This window comes from Capsicum annuum, chromosome 12 (genome assembly GCF_002878395.1).
Source record: "Capsicum annuum cultivar UCD-10X-F1 chromosome 12, UCD10Xv1.1, whole genome shotgun sequence".
In the NCBI taxonomy this organism is placed as follows: Eukaryota; Viridiplantae; Streptophyta; class Magnoliopsida; order Solanales; family Solanaceae; genus Capsicum; species Capsicum annuum.
This window is the reverse complement of record NC_061122.1, coordinates 232437368-232460627: the sequence shown is the minus strand read 5'-3', so window position 1 is coordinate 232460627 and position 23260 is coordinate 232437368. Positions and strand designations below refer to the sequence as shown.

General features: G+C 36.9%; 1 protein-coding gene across 1 annotated transcript; it reads right to left on the bottom strand.

Annotated features, from left to right (window-relative positions):
- Positions 1-628: 628 nt before the first annotated feature.
- Positions 629-21706, bottom strand: LOC107849779 (2-oxoglutarate-dependent dioxygenase AOP3-like). Its single transcript, XM_016694338.2, has 3 exons — positions 21316-21706; positions 20129-20459; positions 629-1088 (listed from the first exon to the last, which is right to left on the bottom strand). The coding sequence occupies exons 1-3, from the start codon at positions 21366-21368 to the stop codon at positions 819-821; spliced, it is 654 nt and encodes a 217-aa protein (XP_016549824.2). The 5' UTR covers positions 21369-21706; the 3' UTR covers positions 629-818.
- Between the last annotated feature and the right edge of the window lie 1554 nt (positions 21707-23260).

Here is a 23260-nt window from a genome sequence, read left to right as displayed (position 1 = left end):
GTATTATTGATTTTAAGTAAGATTTTATCAACTTCAATTTTGATACTTATTTCTGCTAAGGAAATAGTTAACCCTTAAAATTATTCTAAATTTTATAATTTCGTATCCTAATATTCCACAAGTTATATCCCCTGACGATTGGCACTAAACACAATATCCCACATGTCATGCACTAAGAAATAACAAGTTATGCCCTAAAGAAAACACAATACATATAGACTCACACATATAATTAAAATAAAGTATGCAACTAGTCATTTTCTGTTTATTATTGTCTTATGACCTTTGTAAAATTAAAATTAAGATGAATTAACCTAATTAATTTGAAGTTTCTAACTAATTACGAGAGCATAAACTTGTTTATTAGTAGAGCATTCCTTTATTTCAAGACATATATCAATTTTAGTAACAACTATATATGTAGCATATTTATTAAGGAAAAGAGAACCTTTTTCCACTTTGCAAAGTAGAATCATACTCTCATGTTTGTGGTAGAAAAATCCAAGAAAGAAAAGTGACAATATTTGGATTTAACTTATTTGGAACAATTTAGATGAAGGTAACTAAAAAGAAGCAAACATACATGAGGGAAATTGGTAATTTAGAACTATTACAAGATGGATCGAGGGGCCAAATAAGGAGATCCAGAGCCCTATAATAAACTGTCAGCATCAAAACAAGTTTGAAACGTTGACTGAGACATCATAAGTACTCTCAAATACACAAGATAAATAGTAGCTTAGAACTATTACAAGATGGATGGGCGGGACTTATATTATAACTAGGAGAGGACGCCACGCCACGATAAACTATCAGTATCAGCATAAGTTCGGAGTGTTGGCTGAGACACCACAGTAGCTCTCAAGAGTAACACCAATGTTGCGGTTCGCCTCTGAGACAAAATATGAAACATATTTGGAACCATCAAAGGGCTTGTAAAGCAAAGGATGATCTTCATCAACAAGTTCCTCTGGGACTTTAATGATATGTTCTTCTTTAGGAAATATGGACAAACTCACAACATATCTCTCTTCATTGCCCATTATCACTTGATGAAAGGGAACACGCAGCCTGCCATTCGTAAATGCCTGTGATTACATATTCATTGAAGTTATACATAAATACTATATAAAGAAAAAAAGGAAAAAATACATAAAGTAGCATACTTAAATATTAAATTACAAAAAATAACAATCCTTTTATCAAATTATATTTTTGTAGCATATGTATTTGTATTTTTGTAGCAACAGTTGCAAAAATACAAAATACATATTGATCATAAGGGCAGTAAAAATTATATGTATTTGTATTTTGGCAAAATGCTCTATTGGACCCCTGTACAATGTCAGTTTTATAAGTTGGATACTTCTACTTACATATTTATCATTTGGACCCCGAACCCACGAAAAAACAACATTTTAAACACTTTTTTAGAGAGTGTAACACACTCTCCTGTAGACACGTGATTTCGTCCTCTTAAAGTTCAATTTTTATTCATTTTTACCCATTTTTATTTTATCCTACCGTGTACCCTCACCCATGTTATTATACCCTCATAAAATACAAAAAATAACAAACTCCCTAACAAATTCTATCCTATCCTAACCCCTACATCTTATCCTAACAACCTACCCAATCAAAATAATACTCATCACACCCTACCCCCTACCCCACGTGACCGCACCTACCCTACCTCACTACCCCACCCTCACCTCACAGCCTATATACACACACAAAGGGACCATATTCACGGATTTTCTAGGGATACAGATTAAAGAAAGGAAAAAAAAATAGACCAAAAATCATCTTCTCCAAAAATTTCAGACACAAAAAAAAACCAGTGACCTCCATTTTTTTCTTTCTCACGCACCATCATTCACACACTAATACACACATATCCGGTCGAGAGAGGGAGGGAGAAAAAAATAGCAAAAGAAAAATAAAAAATCGAAGGAAATGGAGCAGGATCGAGAGAGAGATCGAACTGAGCGGCACTGTTTGATTTTTCCGGCGAGATTTCGCCAGAGAACGTCATCCGAACCCACCGCCAGACCACCAGAGAAACCCATTCTCCACCCTCATCTCTCCATTGACGATCAAAAACTCCCAATTCCATCCAAAGTCTCAGCTGACCCGTCCTTCTCCATCCCCGTCCCCGTCACCGTCGAGTTCTCCGGTGAAGTTCACCGGAGCTCCAGTAAGTAGCAGAACCTGAGGTCAAAACAGCTCGAACATTCCAGTTTGAATCGTTGGTCTTTTGGATATGTTTGTTTCTTTGGATTTGATCGAGTTGTCGGGTCCATGTTGAGTTCGTTGAATCGAGGTCTTGGTTCGTGAGCTTCGAATTCATGCTAATTGTTCAGAATAAAATTGAGATTTGTCGTTGGAGCTTAAGTCGAGGTTGTCGGAGGCGGGTTTTCTTTATCTCATCGAATAATATTGGTCAAAGAGCGGTTTAAGGTCCATCCCTCAACTCTATATTCTTGTTATTGTCTCAAATGTGTTTAATTGTTGTGATTATGTGTGATATGATCGTAGTTGGTGAGTTTTGTTGACGTTATGATGTCATGATTTTTTTGCTCACGGTGTGTTTTTTGATGATATATGAAACGAATTGGAGTAACTTTGATGTAATTGATAAAAATGAAGCTAGCAGGGGTGGAATCGAGAAATTAATAAAAGGTGAATGTAGATTAATTTTTGTTTTGTTGTCTTTTGTTTAATTCGGAATAATCATGAATGTGATAAATTTGCGATGTGCTGAAATGGGTAGGCAATATAGGTTCGAGTAGGCAAAATTTAGGTGTGATGTGTTGATCGAATGCTTTGAATATTTGAATGTGTGTTTTGAACGTTTTTTTAGCTTATTTAATTCAAATGTATTCATTTAGCCGGGGAATGCCCCGAGATCACTTGTATTTATTCACCGGGGAATGCCCCGACATATCATGTTTGGCGGAAAATGATCGTGATAAAGGCCCGCGGCATCGGGTAAGACATTGAAGCTTAGTCTAGATTTAGTTTAGAGTAGGATTTATATTTTCGTATTTTTTCTATTTTTTGGACTGTATAATTGGACTGGACTTTACATTTTGGATTGTTTTGTTTTGTTTGATTATTTTGCATGCTTTTTGTGTGGTTTATACATTTCTTAGTACCCAAAAAATAGTCAATACACTCTACCAAGCGACCGTGGTTGAACCATGGGATCGAGAGGTGCCTAACACCTTCCCCTCGGTCAACAGAATTCCTTAGCCGGAATCTCTGTTCGCAAACCAGTTTAAAGAGTCAAATGGTTTTGAAAAGGATTTTCTAATGGTGACTTGGCACACCAGACTATGCCAAGTGGTGACTCTGATTTCAAAAAAATGTAAAAACAATTCTTCTTCGAAACAAATAATTTTTTTTATTTTTGTCACCTAAATAATAAAACCCTTTCGAACTTTAAACAATAACCCTTTTTTTGAGTACATAAAAGGGGTGTGACAGCTCTGGCGATAAGTTTTCAGAATTCGAGCTACTTTTGGAGTCGTATCGGCTTTGTTTGGCATTACGAGTGTATAAGCACTGTTTGTGATTTTGTTTGTGTTATTGTTTTCACTTTTGTGCGTTGTTCGTGCTCTTTGTTTATAGTATTTAGCCTATGTGTTACTGCTTTATATCTGTCATCATGTGTCCACCCCCCAACCTTCTTTCTGCAACAAGTCCGTAGTACACGTGTTGTACACGACCTCTAGTTGAGTCACCCTTATTCTGGGGGAGATCCGTCGGTGTTATGGAGTAGGTGAAAAGCAAAGCAGCCACTATCGACCATACACTCCCCTGAACAGCCTTGTTAGTGAACCACAACGTAGGTCAACCTTTAGGTCATGCTTATATGCATCATACTGAGACCTAGGGAGACCCACATGGCCCTTTGTAGGAGACTCACCTATAAAGCATCTCTACGTGCTAACTGTTGCATCTTTAAGGGTAACGTGGTCATTTGACGGACTGATTAAAAAAAAAAAGAAAAAGGTGAGTTGAAAAGAATGAATCAAAAGGAGTGTCGTAGTTTATTTTAGAGTTCTTTATGGCTTTTGTTCTTCACGATCCAAAAACTCAAAAAGATTTTTTTTACGTTTTGCATTTGTCTTCTCAAAGTACCGTAAATTCAAAAAAAAAGAGTTTTGTTTGTCTTTTCTACTTATTTGTCAAAAATAAAAATACCAAAAAGATTTTTTCTTCATAATTGGTGGTGTCAGTCTTAGTTAAAGTGTTTAGCTGAAAATTCAAAAGTTTTTTTTCGTTTGTTTTTGGTAGTGTCTCTTAAGTTAGGGTCAATTTATTAGTTAATCATTAATTGTCCAATCTGGATGAACTACGCATACCTGATTCTCTTCCCTCGGGTTGGGATACGTAGGCAACCCTCGGTGGGTCCGGTAATCTTTGTGTTGGCCTTTGTCTTATTATTAGCCTAGGTCTCTTGCCCCGTAATCTAGAGTTGTTTGCCAAGTAAACTGATTTCGCTCAGTACTTCTGTTCGGCAAATTGGAGTCATGAATGTGGTCTGTCTCATCGACGTATGTTTGCGTCAAAAATCCCAAGGGTTGGGAATCTTCTACTCCTGTCGAATTTTTGAGATAACGTCTTGTGTGTTATTACAGGATGGATTTGTCCACCAAGTCTAGAGTTCTGATGGTTGTCAAGGTGCCCAAAAAGTTAATCAAGTGGTGGGAAATGTTTAACTATGTTGATCAGCAGAAACTGATTAAAAAATTAGGTGATCTTACAGAACTTCTGCATTTTACCCCTCGTCCAGATTTAATAGAGGCCTTGTTGACCTTTTGGGATCCAAGTAGTTTGGTGTTCAGGTTTGGGGAATGTGAAATGACTCCTACTTTGGCAGAAATATCCGGTTTGTTGCATTTGCCCTATATCGAGAAGGATATGATCCGAGCACGAAATCATACTGACGTGAGATTTTTGCAGTCTTGTGGTTTAAAAAGTAAGGGTATCCGTTTGGGTTGTTTAAGTGATTCGTGGATTTCCTTAGATTTTTTGTTCACTAGATTCGGGCCCTCGGAAGGTTTTGATTGCTTTTGAGATGAATTTCATGTGACTAAGGAGAAGTGGGAGAGAAAGCGTCTTGAAGTCTTCACCCTCGCTTTGTTAGGTACTTTAGTGTTTCCACTAGAAGAAAGACGTATTAATAGCCGTTTGCAATTTGTGGTGATGGCCCTATTTCATAAGGATCAAAACGACAAGGGCATTAATCAAAAGGGCAGGTTCACTCTCAAACCCATGATCTTAACAGAAATATATAAGGCTTTAACCGAAGTGAAGGGGGGAAGGAGATTTTTTTAGGGCAGTAATCTGATATTGCAGTTATGGGTGATGGAGCATTTGCATGCGCCTTCTTTAGTTAGACCAGACGTGTTAGATCATTGTATTCCTAATCGAGTGAAAGCCATGGACTCCAGGTTGCGTTTGGATAAATTCTCGTTACCCGTGGGAGTCAACGCTTGGATTGAATTTCTTTAGTCGAGAACCAGGGATAACATTTTGTGGACTTATCTGTGGCTTCGACCAAAGATAGTATTGTTGGGTTGTCAGACGCAGCTCCCTTTAGTCATGTTAGGGCTCAATTACACAAGACCATACAGTCCTTCTAGGCTAATGCGCCAGTTGGGTAGGCTGCAGGACGTGCCACTAGCAGTGGATCTTCTGAAGGATGTTGAGTACTTCAAGGACCAAGCCTTAGGTGAGAGCAAGTACGAGCAGTTTTGGAAGCATGCAACAAAGCTAGGTGTGGACACACTCAAAGAAAGTTTGGATAATCCGAGCCACACTAAGGGATATGAGGTCTGGCTTCAATCTATCCCTCGGGGTATTAGTCAACCCTTACCAGCGCAGCTTAGAGGGAGAATATAGGAAAAATGCATAGTAGACGACCATCAGGATGAAAGTACGGGGTCCAAAGCGGAAACACTGAGAGTTCAGTTAGCAGATTTGTTCAAGACAGTAGAAAGGTGTCAGAATAATCTTTCCAAGTGCACTCCTCATGAGGCAAGAATACGAGCCCAAAGTTTCTTCCCCAATATCAGGGTGTCCTTACAAGATATGCTACAAAGTTTAAATGAGAGAAAGAGAACTTCAGAGGCAGGTCCATCTCAGCCAGGGTCATCACGCAGAGCACCAGTCTGAAAGAGCATTTCTTATCTTTATTCAGTTTGAGTCTTTTATGTGTCTGTCATTGTAGGGTGGTGTCTGCTTTAAGTCGAAGTCAAGTTGTTTTTGGTATTAGGGTCTTTATTAGTAATTTCACCTATGTCGTCTTAGGGGATCTAGAATGTTGTTTCGTATTTGTTGTTTAGTTTTAAAGTGGTCCCAAACCTTTTGTACGTTTTGTTGTTCTCTTTCTTCAAAATTTTATGATGTTACGTCTTTCCTTTGTTTGTTTATTTTCGTTTTCGCAAAAAAAAAAAAAATGGGTGGTGTTTATGCATGTGCTACCTAAACTACGGAAAATCTGATTCATGTATAACATGATACGTAGGCAACCTACTTTTGGGTTCGATCTAATCATTTTGTTTCGTTGTTTTTCATTATTTTTCCTCTTTTAAAGAAAAACAAAAGCCATAAAGAATGATAAAATAAAGGTAGATAACGAAAGAAAAGAAGAAACAGAGATGGATACGAAAAATATAATAATATAATAATAATAATAATAAGTGTAGATAAAAAAAAGGTGTAGACAAAAATCAGGATGATGTTAAAATGACCTCGCTACCCTCAAAAGCTGGTAGAAATGAACATGAATTTAGGACAATTTTACCAATGTGATTCCCATGTTTTTTGTGTGCCCTAATCCTAACGGATGTCATCTTTGATTAGCATGTTCTTTCAGATAATAGTGGTAGGTTTGCATCACTCTGGCTAGTCACCCATACTTCACTAGATCTAAAGCAAAGCTCGCGATGGCTAGCAGGGAGATTGAAAATTCGCTCATTGACCCAGATCAGGATCACAAGGAAGAAAGTTCTGAACACAATGATGAGGTAGTAAGGCTCAGACAACAATTGATAGATTTATACCGAGCATGGGCCAGCGGAATGCCTCCTCCTCTGCTTCCTAAAGGTCTTGGGAATATCTCTAACTGCCCATCGCTCTCTCAGGCGCAATTCTCTGCTCCTACTGAGTCACCTGAGCACGCGCCAGGATTCACTCTGTGACATTATTATCCTGGCATTTCTGGTGTGCCCTTGGCAGCTCGCCAATCAAGACCAGCTGCTCAACCAGCGCCACCGATCACACCGGTATTCGTGGCTTCGCCACCACATGAAACTCCCATATATGCTGTGCGTCCCACAATGAGGCTTTCTAGGTCTGCCAGTGAGCCAGTACTGAAGGTTTCAGATAGTCAGTATTATGCCCCGGAGCCTACTTTGCAAATAAATTAACCGTATGGGTACACTCAGCCGCCTGCATTTCCATTTGATATGGAGAAACCTATCGCAGCAGAGGAACAGGATATCATAGCCCAGAAATTAAAAAGTTTAGAACAGGCTATGAGGAATTTGCAAGGAATCGGAGATTATAGGAGTATTTCCTATAAAGATCTTTGCATGTTCCCAGACATAAACCTTCCCCTCGGTTTTAAGATGCCTAAGTTTGAGAGGTATGCAGGACACGGTGATCCCGTGGCACACTTGAGACGTTATTGCAACCAGTTAAGGGCTGCAGGAGGAAAGGAAGAGCTGCTCATGACCTTCTTTGGCGAGAGTCTTTCTGATCTAGCCTCAGAATGGTTTATCGATCGAGATATCGATAAATGGAACAGCTGGGATGACTTAGCTTCTATATTTGTTCAACATTTTCAGTATAACATCGACCTAATTTCGAACAAAAAATCCTTGGTCAACATGAAGAAAAAGAGCACTGAAGGTTTTAGGGAATACGCGATAAGGTGGCATGAACAGGCCGCCAGGGTAAAGCCTCCAATGAAAGAAAGTAAGTTGGTAGAAGTTTTCATTCAGGCACAGGATGAGACCTAATTTCAACATTTACTTCCGGCAATGGGAAAATCTTTTATGGAAGTCTTCAAAATGGGGGAGATGATAGAGGACGAAATTAAGACCAGCCGAATAGTGAGTTTTGCCGCATTAACAGCCACCACACAAGCGATTCAAGGTGTATCTGGCGTATTTGGAGGTAAAAAGAAGAAAGAGGATATGGAGACTATCATAGCTGGAACCCATTCCTATCCCAAAAGACCACCTCGCCCCTATCCCCAATCCCAAGCCCAAGTCTACACCCAAGCTCCATATATTCCTCCCCACCATTACTACCCTCCACAAAATCCTTTATATTCCACTCCACCACCCCCGTACCCAGTATATAGCTCACAGCCATATGCCCAAACCCCTTCTTACCCGCAGTGGCGTGCACAAGCTCCACAAAATCGCCCATTCGCTCTACCAAATTACCAAAACCCCTCCAGACCCAATTTTCAGCCTAGGCCCGAGTATAAGAAAGAGAAGGCGATCAAAAATAAATTCACACCCCTTGGGGAGTCATATGCTAGCTTGTTTGATAGGTTGAGAAAGTTGAAGGTTTTAAGCCCAATTTAAGAAAGGCTTTCAAATCCACCGCCGAGGAATCTCGATTATTCTTTAAGGTGTGTGTACTATTCTGATATGCCAGGCCATGATATCGAGAAATGCTGGAATTTAAAGAGAGCTGTCCAAGATTTAATTGACACAAATCAGATGCTGGTCCAGGCCCCGAAGGGTCCAAACATTAACCAGAATCCACTGCCAACCCATGCTGAAGCCAATATGTTAGAATTGATATATGATGGGAAAGAGTCTTCGAGGGGATTGTCAAGATACAGACCATTGAGGAGAAATCGGTAAACGTAGCAGAGTCTTTGAAAGCAATGTCATTGAACCGGGAAAGAATGAGAGAAGATAAAGCCCAAGAAAGCACAAAGAAACCCCTGGTCACAGTACAAGGCACCAAAAGGTACGTTGATTTAAGTCAAGATAAACCTAATTTGACAGTGGTGGGAGCACTGGCAGCACCTATTGTCCTCAAACCGGTGACCCAACCTCCGATAATTGATACGAAAAGGGTTCCCTGGAATTATGGGCGGACTGTGATGACCTATCACGGGAAATAAGTAGTGGAAGATGTAGATGAGGTAGGGGGTTTGACTAGGTCAGGAAGATGCTTCGTGCCTGAAAGCTTACGAAAGTCCAAGCCAACGGTGAGTGGACCGTCATCTATCAAAAAGCCTATCACCGAAGAAGCCAAAGAATTTTTAAAAAAGATGAAATTGCCAGAGTATTCAATATTAGACCAGTTGAAGAAAACCCCTGCTCAAATTTCCCTTTTATCTTTGCTGTTGCACACCAAGGAGCATCGTGATGTTTTACTGAAGGTATTAAATGAAGCATATGTTCCTAGGGAGATTACAATCAACCAACTTGATAAAATGGTTGGAAAAATCTTTGAGGTCAATCGGATCAGCTTTTCTGACGATGAATTGCCTGTTGAAGGTACAGGGCATAACCGGGGTCTTTACATTACAGTGAAGTGTGTAGATTTCTACGTCACTCATGTTATGATTCATGGAGGTTCAGGTGCAAATATTTGCCCTATTTCTACTTTGCAAAAGTTGAATATTGGTGCTAACAGGATCAGGCCCAATAATGTATGTGTTAGGGCTTTCGATGGTGCAAAATCAAATTCCATTGGCGAAATAGAACTAATGTTGACCATAGGGCCTGTTGAGTTCGCCATAGAGTTTCAAGTATTGAATGCAGACTCCTCTTACAATCTGTTGTTGGAAAAGCCGTGGATCCACAAGGCCAAGGCGGTGCATCTACACTGCACCAAATGATTAAGTTTGAGCATAACAGGCAAGAAGTGGTTATCACGGTGAAGGAGATTTGCCCGTCGGCGAAGATTCTCCTTTGTCTTTTATTGAAGAAAATAACGTAGAGGAGACATTTGTCTATCAAATTTTTGATACAGTGCCAGTGAATCGTATCCTTGAGTGGCAGGTTATACCGAGACCGCAATTGTCTTTCGCTTCTATCATGATGGTGAGTGAACTTTGGAAATACGGATTTGAGCCAGGAAAGGGTTTGGAAGCGTCTCTGCACGGTATAGTTCATCCCATATGTCCAAGTGAGAATGTGGGCACGTTTGGTCTGGGATTTGAGCCTACAGATGAAGATCTGAAGAAAGCCAAGGAAAGGAAAAAGGAAACATGGTCACTCGCTCGCCCAATGCCACTACTCAGTGAATCATTTGTTAAGAGCGGTGTCACGAAGCATGTGGAATTTGAAGTTGAATTGGTTGATGACTTCCAGAACCTTTTTATTGAAATTGATATGGTCGAAGAAGGAGAAGGTACCAGTATGGCAGACGTGCAATTCATAGGTCCAGCTGTCCGGCTCAATAATTGAGAAGTCACTCCTCTCCCCGTCAGGAGGGAGTTTTGGTAGTTTATTTTATTTTTCTATCTGTTTATCCGAGTTATTTCAGGGTTGTAATTCGGATTTTAGTTTGTTTATGTTATGTTGGCATCTATGTTTAAACCCTTCTATCTTTTTATTTAATAAAATGCAATGTCCCTTTTGTTTCGTGTCTAATATATTTTGTTATTCTTTTTTTACACAGTTCTCTTTATGCCGATTCTAATGATATGACATGCATGCGAAATTTTCAGCCTGATCTTAAAATCCAAACTAATCAAGATGTAATGAAGCAGGATGGGGAATATGATGAAGAAAAAATACTAGTAGAAATAAGCAAAGAGTTGGAACAGTTTGAAGACAAACCGAATCCTAATTTGAATGAGACTGAGCCAATAAATCTAGGGGATCAAGAAGATGTTAGGGAAACTAAAATCAGTGTACATGTTTTGCCACAACTAAAAGATGGAATGATTCAAGCATTAATTGATTATAAGGATGTTTTTGCATGGTCTTATGATGATATGCCTGGTTTAAGCACTGAATTAGTGGCTCACAAATTGCCAACTGATCCTGAATTCCCTCCTGTCAAACAGAAGTTGAGGAAGTTTAAAACAGATGTAAGTATTAAAAGTAAAGAGGAAATCATGAAACAACTTGAAGCCAAAGTAATTCGAGTAGCTCGTTATCCCATGTGGTTAGCCAATGTTGTTCCCGTACCAAAGAAAGATGGCAAAATTTGAGTGTGTATTGATTATCGTGATTTGAATAGAGCAAGTCCGAAAGATGATTTTTCACTGCCCAATATCCATATTTTGCTATACAACTGTGCTAAACACGAGGTTGCCTCTTTTGTGGATTACTATGCCGGATATCACCAGATCATTATAGATGATGACGACGCAGAGAAGACGTATTTTATCACACCATGGGGGACTTATTGTTATCGAGTGATGCCGTTCGGTTTGAAGAATGCTGGAGCAATATACATGAGAGCCATGACCACTATGTTTCATGATATGATGCATAAGGATATTGAGGTCTACTTGGATGATGTGATTATTAAGTCAAAAAGTCAGGCCGACCATGTTAAAGATTTAAGAAAGTTCTTTGAATGGCTTCGCAGGTATAATCTCAAACTCAACCCGGCAAAATGTGTATTTGGAGTTCCGTCTGGAAAGCTGTTGGGGTTTGTAGTCAACCGTCGAGGAATTGAATTGGATCCCTCAAAAATCAAAGCCATTCAGGATTTTCCCCCACCCAAGAATAGAACGGAGGTGATGAGTTTGCTTGGTAGACTGAACTACATTAGCAGGTTTATTGCTCAACTCACAACCACTTGTGAGCCCATATTCAAGTTGTTGAAAAAGAGTGCTGCGATAAAATGGACTGAAGAATGTAAAGAAGCGTTCGATCGAATCAAAAGATATTTGTCAAATCCGCCAGTGCTGGTACCCCTGGATCCTGGTAGGCCTTTGATCTTATATTTATCAGTCATAGACAATTCTTTCGGTTGTGTCCTGGGTCAACATTATGTCACAGGCAAAAAGGAGCAGGCTATTTATTATCTTAGCAAGAAGTTCACCGCATATGAGGCCAGGTATACTCTTCTTGAAAGGACGTGTTGTGCCCTAACTTGGGTAGCACAGAAGTTGAAGCACTATCTCTCATCCTATACTACTTATCTCATCTCCCGCATAGATCCTTTGAAGTATATCTTTCAGAAGCCTATGCCGACAGGTCGATTGGCAAAGTGTCAACTATTGCTTACCGAGTTCGATATTGTATATGTGACTCGGACCGCCATGAAAGCCCAAGACTTGGAAGATCATCTTGCTGGGAATCCCATCGATGAAGAGTACGAGTCATTAAAGACATATTTTCTTGACGAAGAAGTGTCGTGTGTCGATGAAGTCGTTATAGATGCTGATCCAGGTTGGAGGTTATTCTTCGATGGAGCTGTCAATATGAAAAGAGTCGGAATAGGTGCGGTTCTTATCTCTGATCGGGACGACATTTCCCGGTAACAGCACAACTTCGATTCTACTGTACTAACAATATGGCAGAGTATGAAGCCTGTATTCTTGGTTTGAGGTTAGCTATTGATATGGGAGTCCAAGAATTATTGGTGTTGGGAGATTTGGATTTGCTCGTCCATCAAATTCAAGGCGATTGGGAGATGCGAGATTTAAAGCTCATCCCGTATCGACAATGCTTGTAGGAGCTATGTCAACGATTTGTGCTGGTAAAATTTAGGCATATTCCAAGGATTCATAATGAAATTGCTGATGCTTTAGCCACTCTGTCTTCAATGCTCCAACTGACAAGGTCCCTTCTTTGAGAAGAAAGTGTTGCCCAATGGAGCCTTATATTTGACAGATATTGAAGGCAAAATGGCAGAAATGGCTATCAATGTTGATGCGGTCAAAAGATACTATGTATGATATATGATCCTTTGTTAAGTTTATTGCATGTTTAGTACTTGCATTTTTGAAAATTGATATGATGAAGGCATTTTATTCTTCTATCCAAACATTGTGTCATCCTTTGTTTACCCGTTTGAGCTTCGTTTTATTTTTCTTTCATATCCCTCTTTTGAAATCAAAATGGAGTCAAATATAAATGTTGAGGAAATAAGAATAAAAGAAAGAGTTCTGAAAAAGAAAAAAAAATCAAATCAAAACAAAGAACAAGCTGATGGAACTACGTGCAACCTGATTCTCCTCTCTCGGGAGTGAGATACGTAGGCTGCCCTATTTCGGGCTCGATCCAACCAAATAAAGATCTAAGATTTACCCAGTCAACAAAGCTGGGGCATGAGTTAATGTGTTGTTTGAGTCGATTCCAAAAGTTGTAAGTCCCACCCCCACTTCAAGTATCGTTTGAGCCCCTGACCATCTTTTCTAACCTTAACCAAAAGCCAAGTTACAACCAAAGAAAGTCCTTCAGATCAATTTTTGATAATGTTAAGGCTAAACATGCAATGGATATGATAATACATTGTAAGGTACCGTTTGTCTCCCTCGGCATAAGAAATCAGGAAAGAAATACAAAAATGAGAGAGTCTTATTTGTGAAAACCCCCGTGGGCATCATAAGGCGATGGTGAGTTGAGAGAAATGAAAATGAGAGAGTCTTATTAGTGAAAACCCTCACGGGCACCGTAAGGCGATGGAGAGTTCAAGAGAAAAGTGAAAAGTGAAAAGAAAGAGATTTGTTGGTGAAAGTCATTCAAGATGTTGTCAATCGAATGTGATGTATGAGTCCAATGGATTTGAAGAAGTGGCTCAGCTGCAAATGCACGAACTCAATAACAAATGGGAAGTTTGGATAGAAAGATCAGGCAGCTCAATCCAAAAATACATGTCATACTCATTGGAGTTGGTTGTCGTATTCAGATAAGTTTTCTTTTTGAATATGGGACATTGCCCTTTTCTGTCATTTACATATTCATGCTTTTTGTCTTTTTATGTCATTTATCAAAATAAAAGTCACTATTATTTCTTTACATTTTAAGTCAAGTCTGTGTCAAAACAAGCAAGAAGGTATTTCAAAATTTACTACCAGTCTTTTCAATTATATGAGGAAAAGCTAAGGAACAGCACAGGAAAGAAATATGATCGTAATTCAACATGAAACAAAGGAAGTCTATCAACCGACAGGCTGTTGGATTCGTGGAAGCATTCAGATTTGGGAAAAGGGTGCACCTCAGAGGCATGGTAAAATGGAAACCCATTGTTCGAGTCAGAACTCATTTCCCTCAGTCTGGATCTGGGTCAATGATGCAGCAAGACAGGGCAAGTGTTAGCGATTTGGTACAAAGATGAAAGGAACGAGTGCTAGGGCAGATACCTGAGAAGCCAAGAGTTGCAAGCCACCACTAAGTTTTTAACTGACAAATTTTATTTGTTGAAATAGGAGAAAATTCGCTTCACTTAATTCAGCAACCATTGGAAATGTACATCCGTGATATTCTACTTTATGTTCAGGACCCTCCTGAAAAATGGGATTTTACTTTATGTTCAGGACCCTCCTGGAAATGGAATTTTACTTTATGTTCAGGACCCTCCTGGAAAATGGAATTTTACTTTCTGTTCAGGACCCTCTTGAGAAATGGGATTTTACTTTTGTTCAGGACCCTCCTGAAAAATGGGATTTTACTTGTTGTTCAGGACCCTCCTAAAAAATGAGATTTTACTTTATGTTCAAGACCCTCTTGAAAAATGGGATTTTACTTTCTGTTCAGGACCATCCTGAAAAATGGGATTTTACTTGCTGTTCAGGACCCTCCTGAAAATGGGATTTTACTTTATGTTCAGGACCCTCCTGAAAAATGGGATTTTACTTTTGTTCAGTTCCCTCCTGAAAAATGGGATTTTACTTGCTGTTCAGGACCCTCCTGAAAAATGGGATTTTACTTTATATTCAAGACCCTCCTGAAAAACGAGAATTTACTTTCAATTCAGGACCCTCCTGAAAAATGGGACTTTACTTTCTGTTCAGGACCCTCCTGAAAAATAGGACAACGCTTTAAAAAATGAAATGCTACTTTATTATAATTCTTGTTTGGGATAATTTTCGTTCTAGTTTTAATTTTGGGTTTCAGGAGCCCGCCTGAAGAATAGGGTGAAGAAACGAAAAGTCAAGCAACAAAGCTAAGCAATTGAAAGCCAAGCAACAAGTTGAAAGAAATTGCAAGTCAGGAGCCCGCCTGAAGAATAGGGTGATGAAAGTCGAGTCGAGAGCCAACAGAAGTTGTATAGATAGGATTATTGTAATTTTATTTATGTTTTAAATTGTAATTTTCATTTTTTTGATGTAATACCAGAGCCGCGGACCGGAACCTCGATGGAACCTCACTCGACTCTCCAACTCGGTATAGTCCATCTCTTTCCAATCCTTGGAGATACTTGTCACTTGATCCCCTCATAACTTGGATGGGTAGGATGTCCTAAGTCAAGACCTAGTTTTCCTCCTTCCTCTTGCTCCATGCTTTTAAATAAAGGTTAGGACGAAATTTCGCCTCGTTGTCTACTGCTTTGTATGAAAACACCATGTGTTTACATCCAAAGGGGGCATGATGTAGACACGTGATTTCGTCCTCTTAAAGTTCAATTTTTATTCACTTTTACCCATTTTTATTTTATCCTACCGTGTACCCTCACCCATGTTATTATACCCTCATAAAATACAAAAAATAACAAACTCCCTAACAAATTCTATCCTATCCTAACCCCTACATCTTATCCTAACAACCTACCCAATCAAAATAATACTCATCACACCCTACCCCCTACCCCACGTGACCGCACCTACCCTACCTCACTACCCCACCCTCACCTCACAGCCTATATACACACACAAAGGGACCATATTCACAGATTTTCCAGGGATACAGATTAAAGAAAGCAAAAAAAACAGACCAAAAATCATCTTCTTCTCCAAAAATTTCAGACACAAAAAAAAAAACAGTGACCTCCATTTTTTTCTTTCTCACGCACCATCATGCACACACTAATACACACATATTCGGTCGAGAGAGGGAGGGAGGAAAAAAATAGCAAAAGAAAAATGAAAAATCGAAGGAGAAGGAGCAGGATCGAGAAAGAGATCGAACTGAGCGGCACTGTTTGATTTTTTCGGCGAGATTTCGCCGGAGAACGTCATCCGAACCCACCGCCAGACCACCGAAAAAACCCATTCTTCACCCTCATCTCTCCATTGACGATCAAAAACTCCCAATTCTATCCAAAGTCTCAGCTGACCCGTCCTTCTCCATCCCCATCCCCATCACCGTCGAGTTCTCCGGTGAAGTTCACCGGAGCTCCAGTAAGTAGCGGAACCTGAGGTCAAAACAGCTCGAATATTCCAGTTTGAAGTGTTGGTCTTTTGGATATGTTTGTTTCTTTGGATTTGATTGAGTTGTCGGGTCCATGTTGAGTTCGTTGAATCGAGGTCTTGGTTCGTGAGCTCCGAATTCATCGCTAATTGTTCGGAATAAAATTGAGATTTGTCGTTGGAGCTTAAGTCAAGGTTGTCGGAGGCGGGTTTTCTTTATCTCGTCGAATAATATTGGTCAAAGAGCGGTTTAAGGTCCATCCCTCAAATCTATATTCTTGTTATTGTCTCAAATGTGTTTAATTGTTGTGATTATGTGTGATGTGATCGTAGTTGGTGAGTTTTGTTGACGTTATGATGTCATGATTTTTTTGCTCACGGTGTGTTTTTCGATGATATATGAAACGAATTGGAGTAACTTTGATGTAATTGGTAAAAATGAAGCTAGCGGGGGTGGAATCGAGAAATTGATAAAAGGTGAATGTAGATTAATTTTCGTTTTGTTGTCTTTTGTTTAATTCGGAATAAGCATGAATGTGATAGATTTGCAATGTGCTGAAATGGGTAGGCAATATAGGTTCGAGTAGGCAAAATTTAGGTGTGATGTGTTGATCGAATGCTTTGAATATTTGAATGTGTGTTTTGAACTTTTTTTTAGCTTATTTAATTCAAATGTATTCATTTAGCCGGGGAATGCCCCAAGATCACTTGTATTTATTCACCGGGGAATTCCCCGACGTATCATGTTTGGCGAAAAATGATCGTGACGAAGGCCCACGGCATCGGGTAAGACATTGGAGCTTAGTCTAGATTTAGTTTAGAATAGGATTTATATTTTCGTATTTTTCTATTTTTTTGACTGTATAATTGGACTGGACTTTACATTTTGGATTGTTTTGTTTTGTTTGATTATTTTGCGTGCTTTTTGTGTGGTTTATACATTTCTTAGTGCCCAAAAAATAGTCGATACACTCTACCAAGTGACCGTGGTTGAACCACGGGATCGAGAGGTGCCTAACACCTTCCCCTCGGTCAACAGAATTCCTTAGCCGGAATCTCTGTTCGCAAACCAGTTTAAAGAGTCAAATGGTTTTGAAAAGGATTTTCTAATGGTGACTTGGCACACCAGACTATGCCAAGTGGCGACTCTGATTTCAAAAAAATGTAAAAACAATTCTTCTTCGAAACAAATAATTTTTTTCATTTTTGTCACCTAAATAATAAAATCCTTTCGAACTTTAAACAATAACCTTTTTTTGAGTACATAAAAGGGGTGTGACATCTCCCATGTCAGCTGTCACATCAGCTGCCATGTGTGCCATGTCATCAGTCACGTGTGTCATGTCCTCTGCCACGTCATTTAAAAAAAAGTATTACATTAAATTCCAAGTCATTTTTAAAATGCTACTTAACAAATTAAATATTAAAATTAATTTAATTAAAAAAGAAAAAATTATAAATTACACAAAAATTTGAATAGTCATGCTTTTAAAATTTGAATAATCATTTTTAAAATAAAAAATAAAAAAAATATTACATTAAAACTAATTAAATATTAAAATTAATTTAATTAATTAATTTTAAATTTTAAATTTAAATTAGTAAAAAAATAATCAATTAAAATTCTTAACTAATTAATTTATTTAAATTAATTAAATTAATTTTAATATTTAATTAATTTATTTATTAAATTTAAAATTCTTACCTAATTTAAATAAATTTTACTTAAATAATTAATTAATTTAAATATGATTTACATATTTAAAATATTTAATTTAAATTAATTGTGGGGGGAGGGGTTGGGTGGGGCTGGGGTGGGGTAGGGGACTGGGGGCTGGGGGAGGGGGTTGCGTGGGGCTAGGTGGAGTGGGGTGGGGGGCTGGGGGCTGGGGGAGGGGGTTGCATGGAGCTAGGTGGGGTGGGGGGATGGGGGAGGGGCTGGGTGAGGTGGGGGGCTGGAGGAAGGGGGTTGGGTAAGGTGGGGGGCTGAGGAAGGGGTTACGTGGGGTTGGGTGGGATGGGGACGGGCTGGGTGGGGTGGAGGCTGGGGAAGGGGGAGGGGGTACGTGGGTCTGGGTGGGGTGCGGGCGGGCTGGCCCGGGGGGGAGGGATGGGGGAGAGGGGTGGGTGGGGCTGGGTGGGGTGGGGATGGCCTGGGATGGGGGAGGCTGGGTGGGGAAGGGAGGGGCTGGAGAGGGGGTGGGGTGGGAAATTTTTTTTAAATTTATTATTTTTAAATTTTTAAAAATAATTTTAAATTGAAAAGGATGGAGTAAAAAAAGAAGGGCTTGAGGGGTGTGGGCGGGGGGAGGATGGGTGGGGTGGGGTAGGGAGGGGCTGGAGAGGGGAGTGGCGTGGGAAAAAAATTTTAAATTTATTATTTTTAAATTTTTAAAAATATTTTTAAATTTTTAAAAATATTTTAAAATTATAAAGGATGGAGGAAAAAAGGACGGGCTGGGGGGGTGGGGTGGGCACGGGCTGGGGTGGCGTGGGGTAGGGAGGGAATTTTATTTTTATTTTTAAAATGAGTTTTTAATTTTTAAAAATATTTTTAAATTATTTTTTAATTATTTTAAAAATATTTTATATTTAAAAAGATGGAGGAAAAAAAAGGATCCTTTTTAAATTTTTTTTAAAATTTTAAAAATATTTTTAATTTTTTAAAAAAAATTTAAAATATTTTTAAATTATTTTTAATTGTTTAAAAATATTTTAAATTTTTCAAAATTATTTTTAAATTTTAATAGATGGAGGGAAAAAAAAGGACCCTTTTAAAAAAAAAATTAATTTTAATATTATTTTATTTTTTAAAATTATTTTAATGTAAAATTGGCTAAAAATTGACCCTCACTCGCACCCCTAGGCGGGTGGTTACACTCTCTTTGTCCTAGTCACCATGACCTTGCCACATAGTCAAGGTCAACGGTTAAAGGGTGCGAAATGTTGTTTTTTGATGGGTTCAAGCATCCAGATGACAAACATATAAGTAGAAGTGTCTAACTTACAAAACTGGCATAGTATAGGGGTCCAATAGAGCATTTTGCCTTGTATTTTTATAGTAACAATTTGTAAAAATACAAAATACAACTTACTATATAATGTAAATATGAAACTATTGATATAAAACTCATAATTAAGAGGATAAGCATCTCATTTCTAAATTTTGCCCCCAAAAAAAATTGAACTATATATGTAGGTTATTGGCATTAACATTTAGGTTATCAGAAGTTATTGCATGTAACTTAACCCAACAACGTGAAAATAACATGCATTGTCAGCGCACAAAACATAAGATCTATATCTATTAATTAGACAATTAGTTCTCCTTACCCCCCACCCCCTCCAAAAAAAAGACCATTAAAATTTGTATAAATGTTTTTGGATCTATATTTTTTGTTTACTTACCAAACAAAATAAAATAAGAAAAAAAAATACTTCAATTCCAAGAAAAAAAAATTTTATACCAAACACACCCTACACACCCTATGCTTCGGAAGAATAACTTTAATTTTGCACAAAAATAAAAACAATAAAATCAAAATATGCAAACTAGAAACTGACAAAGTTTAAGCAATTAACTCTATTAAAAAGGAGTTTAAGTTTTATACCTAATCGATGTAAGTAATTTTTATACTATCAAGCCATCTACAAATCTCTCTCTCTCTATATATATAGGTACAAAACACCAACTACATCCTAAGTATATATGTAAACTTTTTTAAAATATGAGATTTGAAATCTTGAAACTAAGATATATAAAAAAATAATAACATGATGATGTAAAAATTACTTATACTAACTGCGTAAATTAAAAGAACTTACTTTCAGACAGTCACCGATAATGAATAAGTATGAATGAGGTGATGAGTATTGAAAATCAAACCATTGCCCATTTTTGTCCATAATTTGCAGCCCATTTACATGTTGATCACCTTGGCTTAAAATTATTGAAATAATTTTGTCAGTATGAGGAGGTATTCCAATATTTTTCTCCCCATCTTTAGGTGGTCTATATTTGAGAAGACCAAGTAAGTAATCACCTGAGTTTTTATGCTCATTCAAGTAATTTTCCAAACCCAATTTCTCAAATATTATTCTTCTTATCATATCTTCAAATTCTGATAATTTCTTCAAGTAAGTAAGTACCAAATCACTGTCAAATTAAATTCATATATTAATTTTGATAATAATGAGTATTTGTGAGTTTATAAGCTTTGATTAATTCAGAGCACATTAGAAAGAATAGAATCAACAAACGTCCAAGATGGTCTGATGTCAAGAACAAGGGTGACTCAAGGATAAAGCTAGTAAATTAAAGTCTTCGCTTTAGGTCCCCAAAATTTTTAATAGTAAACTCTATGATTTCAACTTCACTTGAAATAATAATGAAGATTGTAAAAACTATTTAAAAAATAATAATCATTAAAAAGAGAAAAAACTATCTCATTTTGACGAAATATATTTTAGAAATTTGAACTAAACAACTCAAACTTTGTATTACTAAATAAAGTATTAACAACAATAACATTCAAGTTAACGCATTGCAAACAAATGACTAACATCTTATTAACAAGAATTAATTCTTACTTTTATTAATAATCATATTAATTTGTGAAGTTAAAGGTTATACTTATGTCTTTTACAAAAACTGCATAAAAAACAACTACTATGCAAGAACAAATAAGATAATCCTTAATTATTACAGTAGTATTTTTGTATGTTTATTTAAAATTAAATGGTTAGCAGCACAAATTGCCCGATATTGAATAAAAAAGCCATAAATCAAATATGTTTTCGTATAGTTTAGGAATTAACTTAGATTTTTCACCACGAGAAAAGGAGAAGAGAGAATATATTAACTTGAAACTTATCCTTCCCGTTCATAGGATATATGGCTAAACATCAAAATTATTCGATTAGCAAAAAATTTAGGAACTGATTAACGACGAAATTTATAGCTAATTTCAGTTTTTTTTTTTGTTGTTGTTGTTGTTGTGATTATTGATTACCTCAGGCCAAACAAGATTGGAAAAATTCTCAACAACACCATGAGTGAAGACATTCTTAATCACAAATCTCTCTAGAAGTGGCATATGAGGATTAGCCTTCACGCAACCTCCTAAACATCTTGTATGTTTCCAAATTTTTCTTCCAAATTAGAGTTGAAAAGTTTTTTCAACTTAATTATCATGTAGTTTTTCTTTTGGAATATCTTCATCAAGTAAAGCCTCAAAACAACCATATACTTGTAAAGATTTGTAAACTTCATCTCTCACTACATCCCATTTTTCACTTCCTTTTTTCCACTATGATGACTTTCTAAAATCAATAGTTGGAACCTTCAAAGCCATCTTAATTCTAGATATATTCTATTATCTTCTCTTTTTTGTCTTTGTTGTGGATGTTGTTGTTGTGCACTTGTGTGTATTTATAGACAGAACAAATCAATAACAATTTTTAAATTATTACCGTATCATGATCTAGGTCCAAATTAAATTATTATCATATGTTATTGTTGTGTACTTGTGTATATTTATCAACACTTCAAAGCCATCTTAATTCTATATATTCTATTATTTTCTCTTTTTTGTCTTTGTTGTGGATGTTGTTGTTGTGCATTTGTGTGTATTTATAGACTGAACAAATCAATAACAATTTTTAAATTATTACCATATGATGATATAGCTCCAAATTAAATTATTATCATATGTTATTGTTGTGTACTTGTGTGTATTTATCAACATATGTTATGTGATAGATAGATATAAATGTTATTTTTAGAATAATATTTTTACCTGCATATCAAACACACCAGAAAAAAATAAGAAATCACTTGTTTTTCTATAAAATATTTTCAGGGAAAATATTTATCTCCATAAAGAGCACATCCTAAAAGTAATACATTAAAACTATCACGCGTGCTCAACCAAAGGATAGCTGCTGGGGGAGGGTTAAATTAGAAAAAAAAAAAAAAATTATATGAAAAGTACTTTTAAGTTGCAATTTTTTTATATTAATATGATAAAAAAAATTACATATTAAAATATTGATCAAAGATCATATTGTTTGACTCTCCAAAAAAATTGGGACAAATAAAAAGTAAGAGAGAGAGAGAGAGTAATTGCAAGTACAAGAGAAGGTGAGCTATTGGATATATAGTAGATGCTTGAAAAAATTAATTTCGCAAAAATATTTAAGTCTAAAAAAGATTAATTTTGCATAAATGTATAAGACTAAAAAAAATTAATTTTGCATAAATGTACCAAGTCTAAAAAAATTAATTTTGCATAATTGTACAAATCTAGCGGGAACACCTATGCTTGACATTGCACATCTATTAGCTTATGGACTCCCTGGCCTATTAGAGGGGGCTTAATAGAATTAGAAATTCAAAGTTGAATCTAATAACTTTTAGCGGAAAAAAAAAAATCTGAATTTTTGATTAATTTTTTTTCTAGTTTCTACAAATGCAAAATTGTTAATTAACTTTTTTTATAATCAATATCTTTCAATAATTTTGCAATTGATAATATACACAAGATATCCATTTAATCTTTCTTGTATGCTTCATTATGCATTTCATAATATCAACATTTTGCTATCTTATAGTAAAGAGTTGGGCATGTCTAACTCTTATTCCTATTTGAGTAGGTTAGACATTAATTTATGTGGTAGGGTCCACCTTCCATGTCAAATCAAACCAGTCACCGTTAATGGTTAAAAATACATCTAAATTATTTAGATTTTTTGAGTTATTCATACCTTAACTATTAGGTACGCGAGTTTTCTATCTGAACTATTTATATAGAAAATTCACGCACTTGATAGTTCAAATAAGAAACTCAAAAGGTTAGGATACTTTTAGTGTGCCTTTGACCTTTTGTTATATATGTATTTACATATTATTGAATTTAAGTAAGATTTTATCAATTTCAGTTTTGATACTTCTTTCTG

Excerpts from the sequence above, each read along its gene's own strand:
- LOC107849779 (XM_016694338.2), bottom strand. The coding sequence starts at position 21,368 with ATGTCTTCACTCATGGTGTTGTTGAGAATTTTTCCAATCTTGTTTGGC. Across the intron at positions 20,460-21,315 it reads CCAATCTTGTTTGGCCTGAG|TGATTTGGTACTTACTTACT; the intron begins GTAATCAATAAT and ends TTAATTTGACAG. Across the intron at positions 1,089-20,128 it reads TTATCGGTGACTGTCTGAAA|GCATTTACGAATGGCAGGCT; the intron begins GTAAGTTCTTTT and ends ATGTAATCACAG.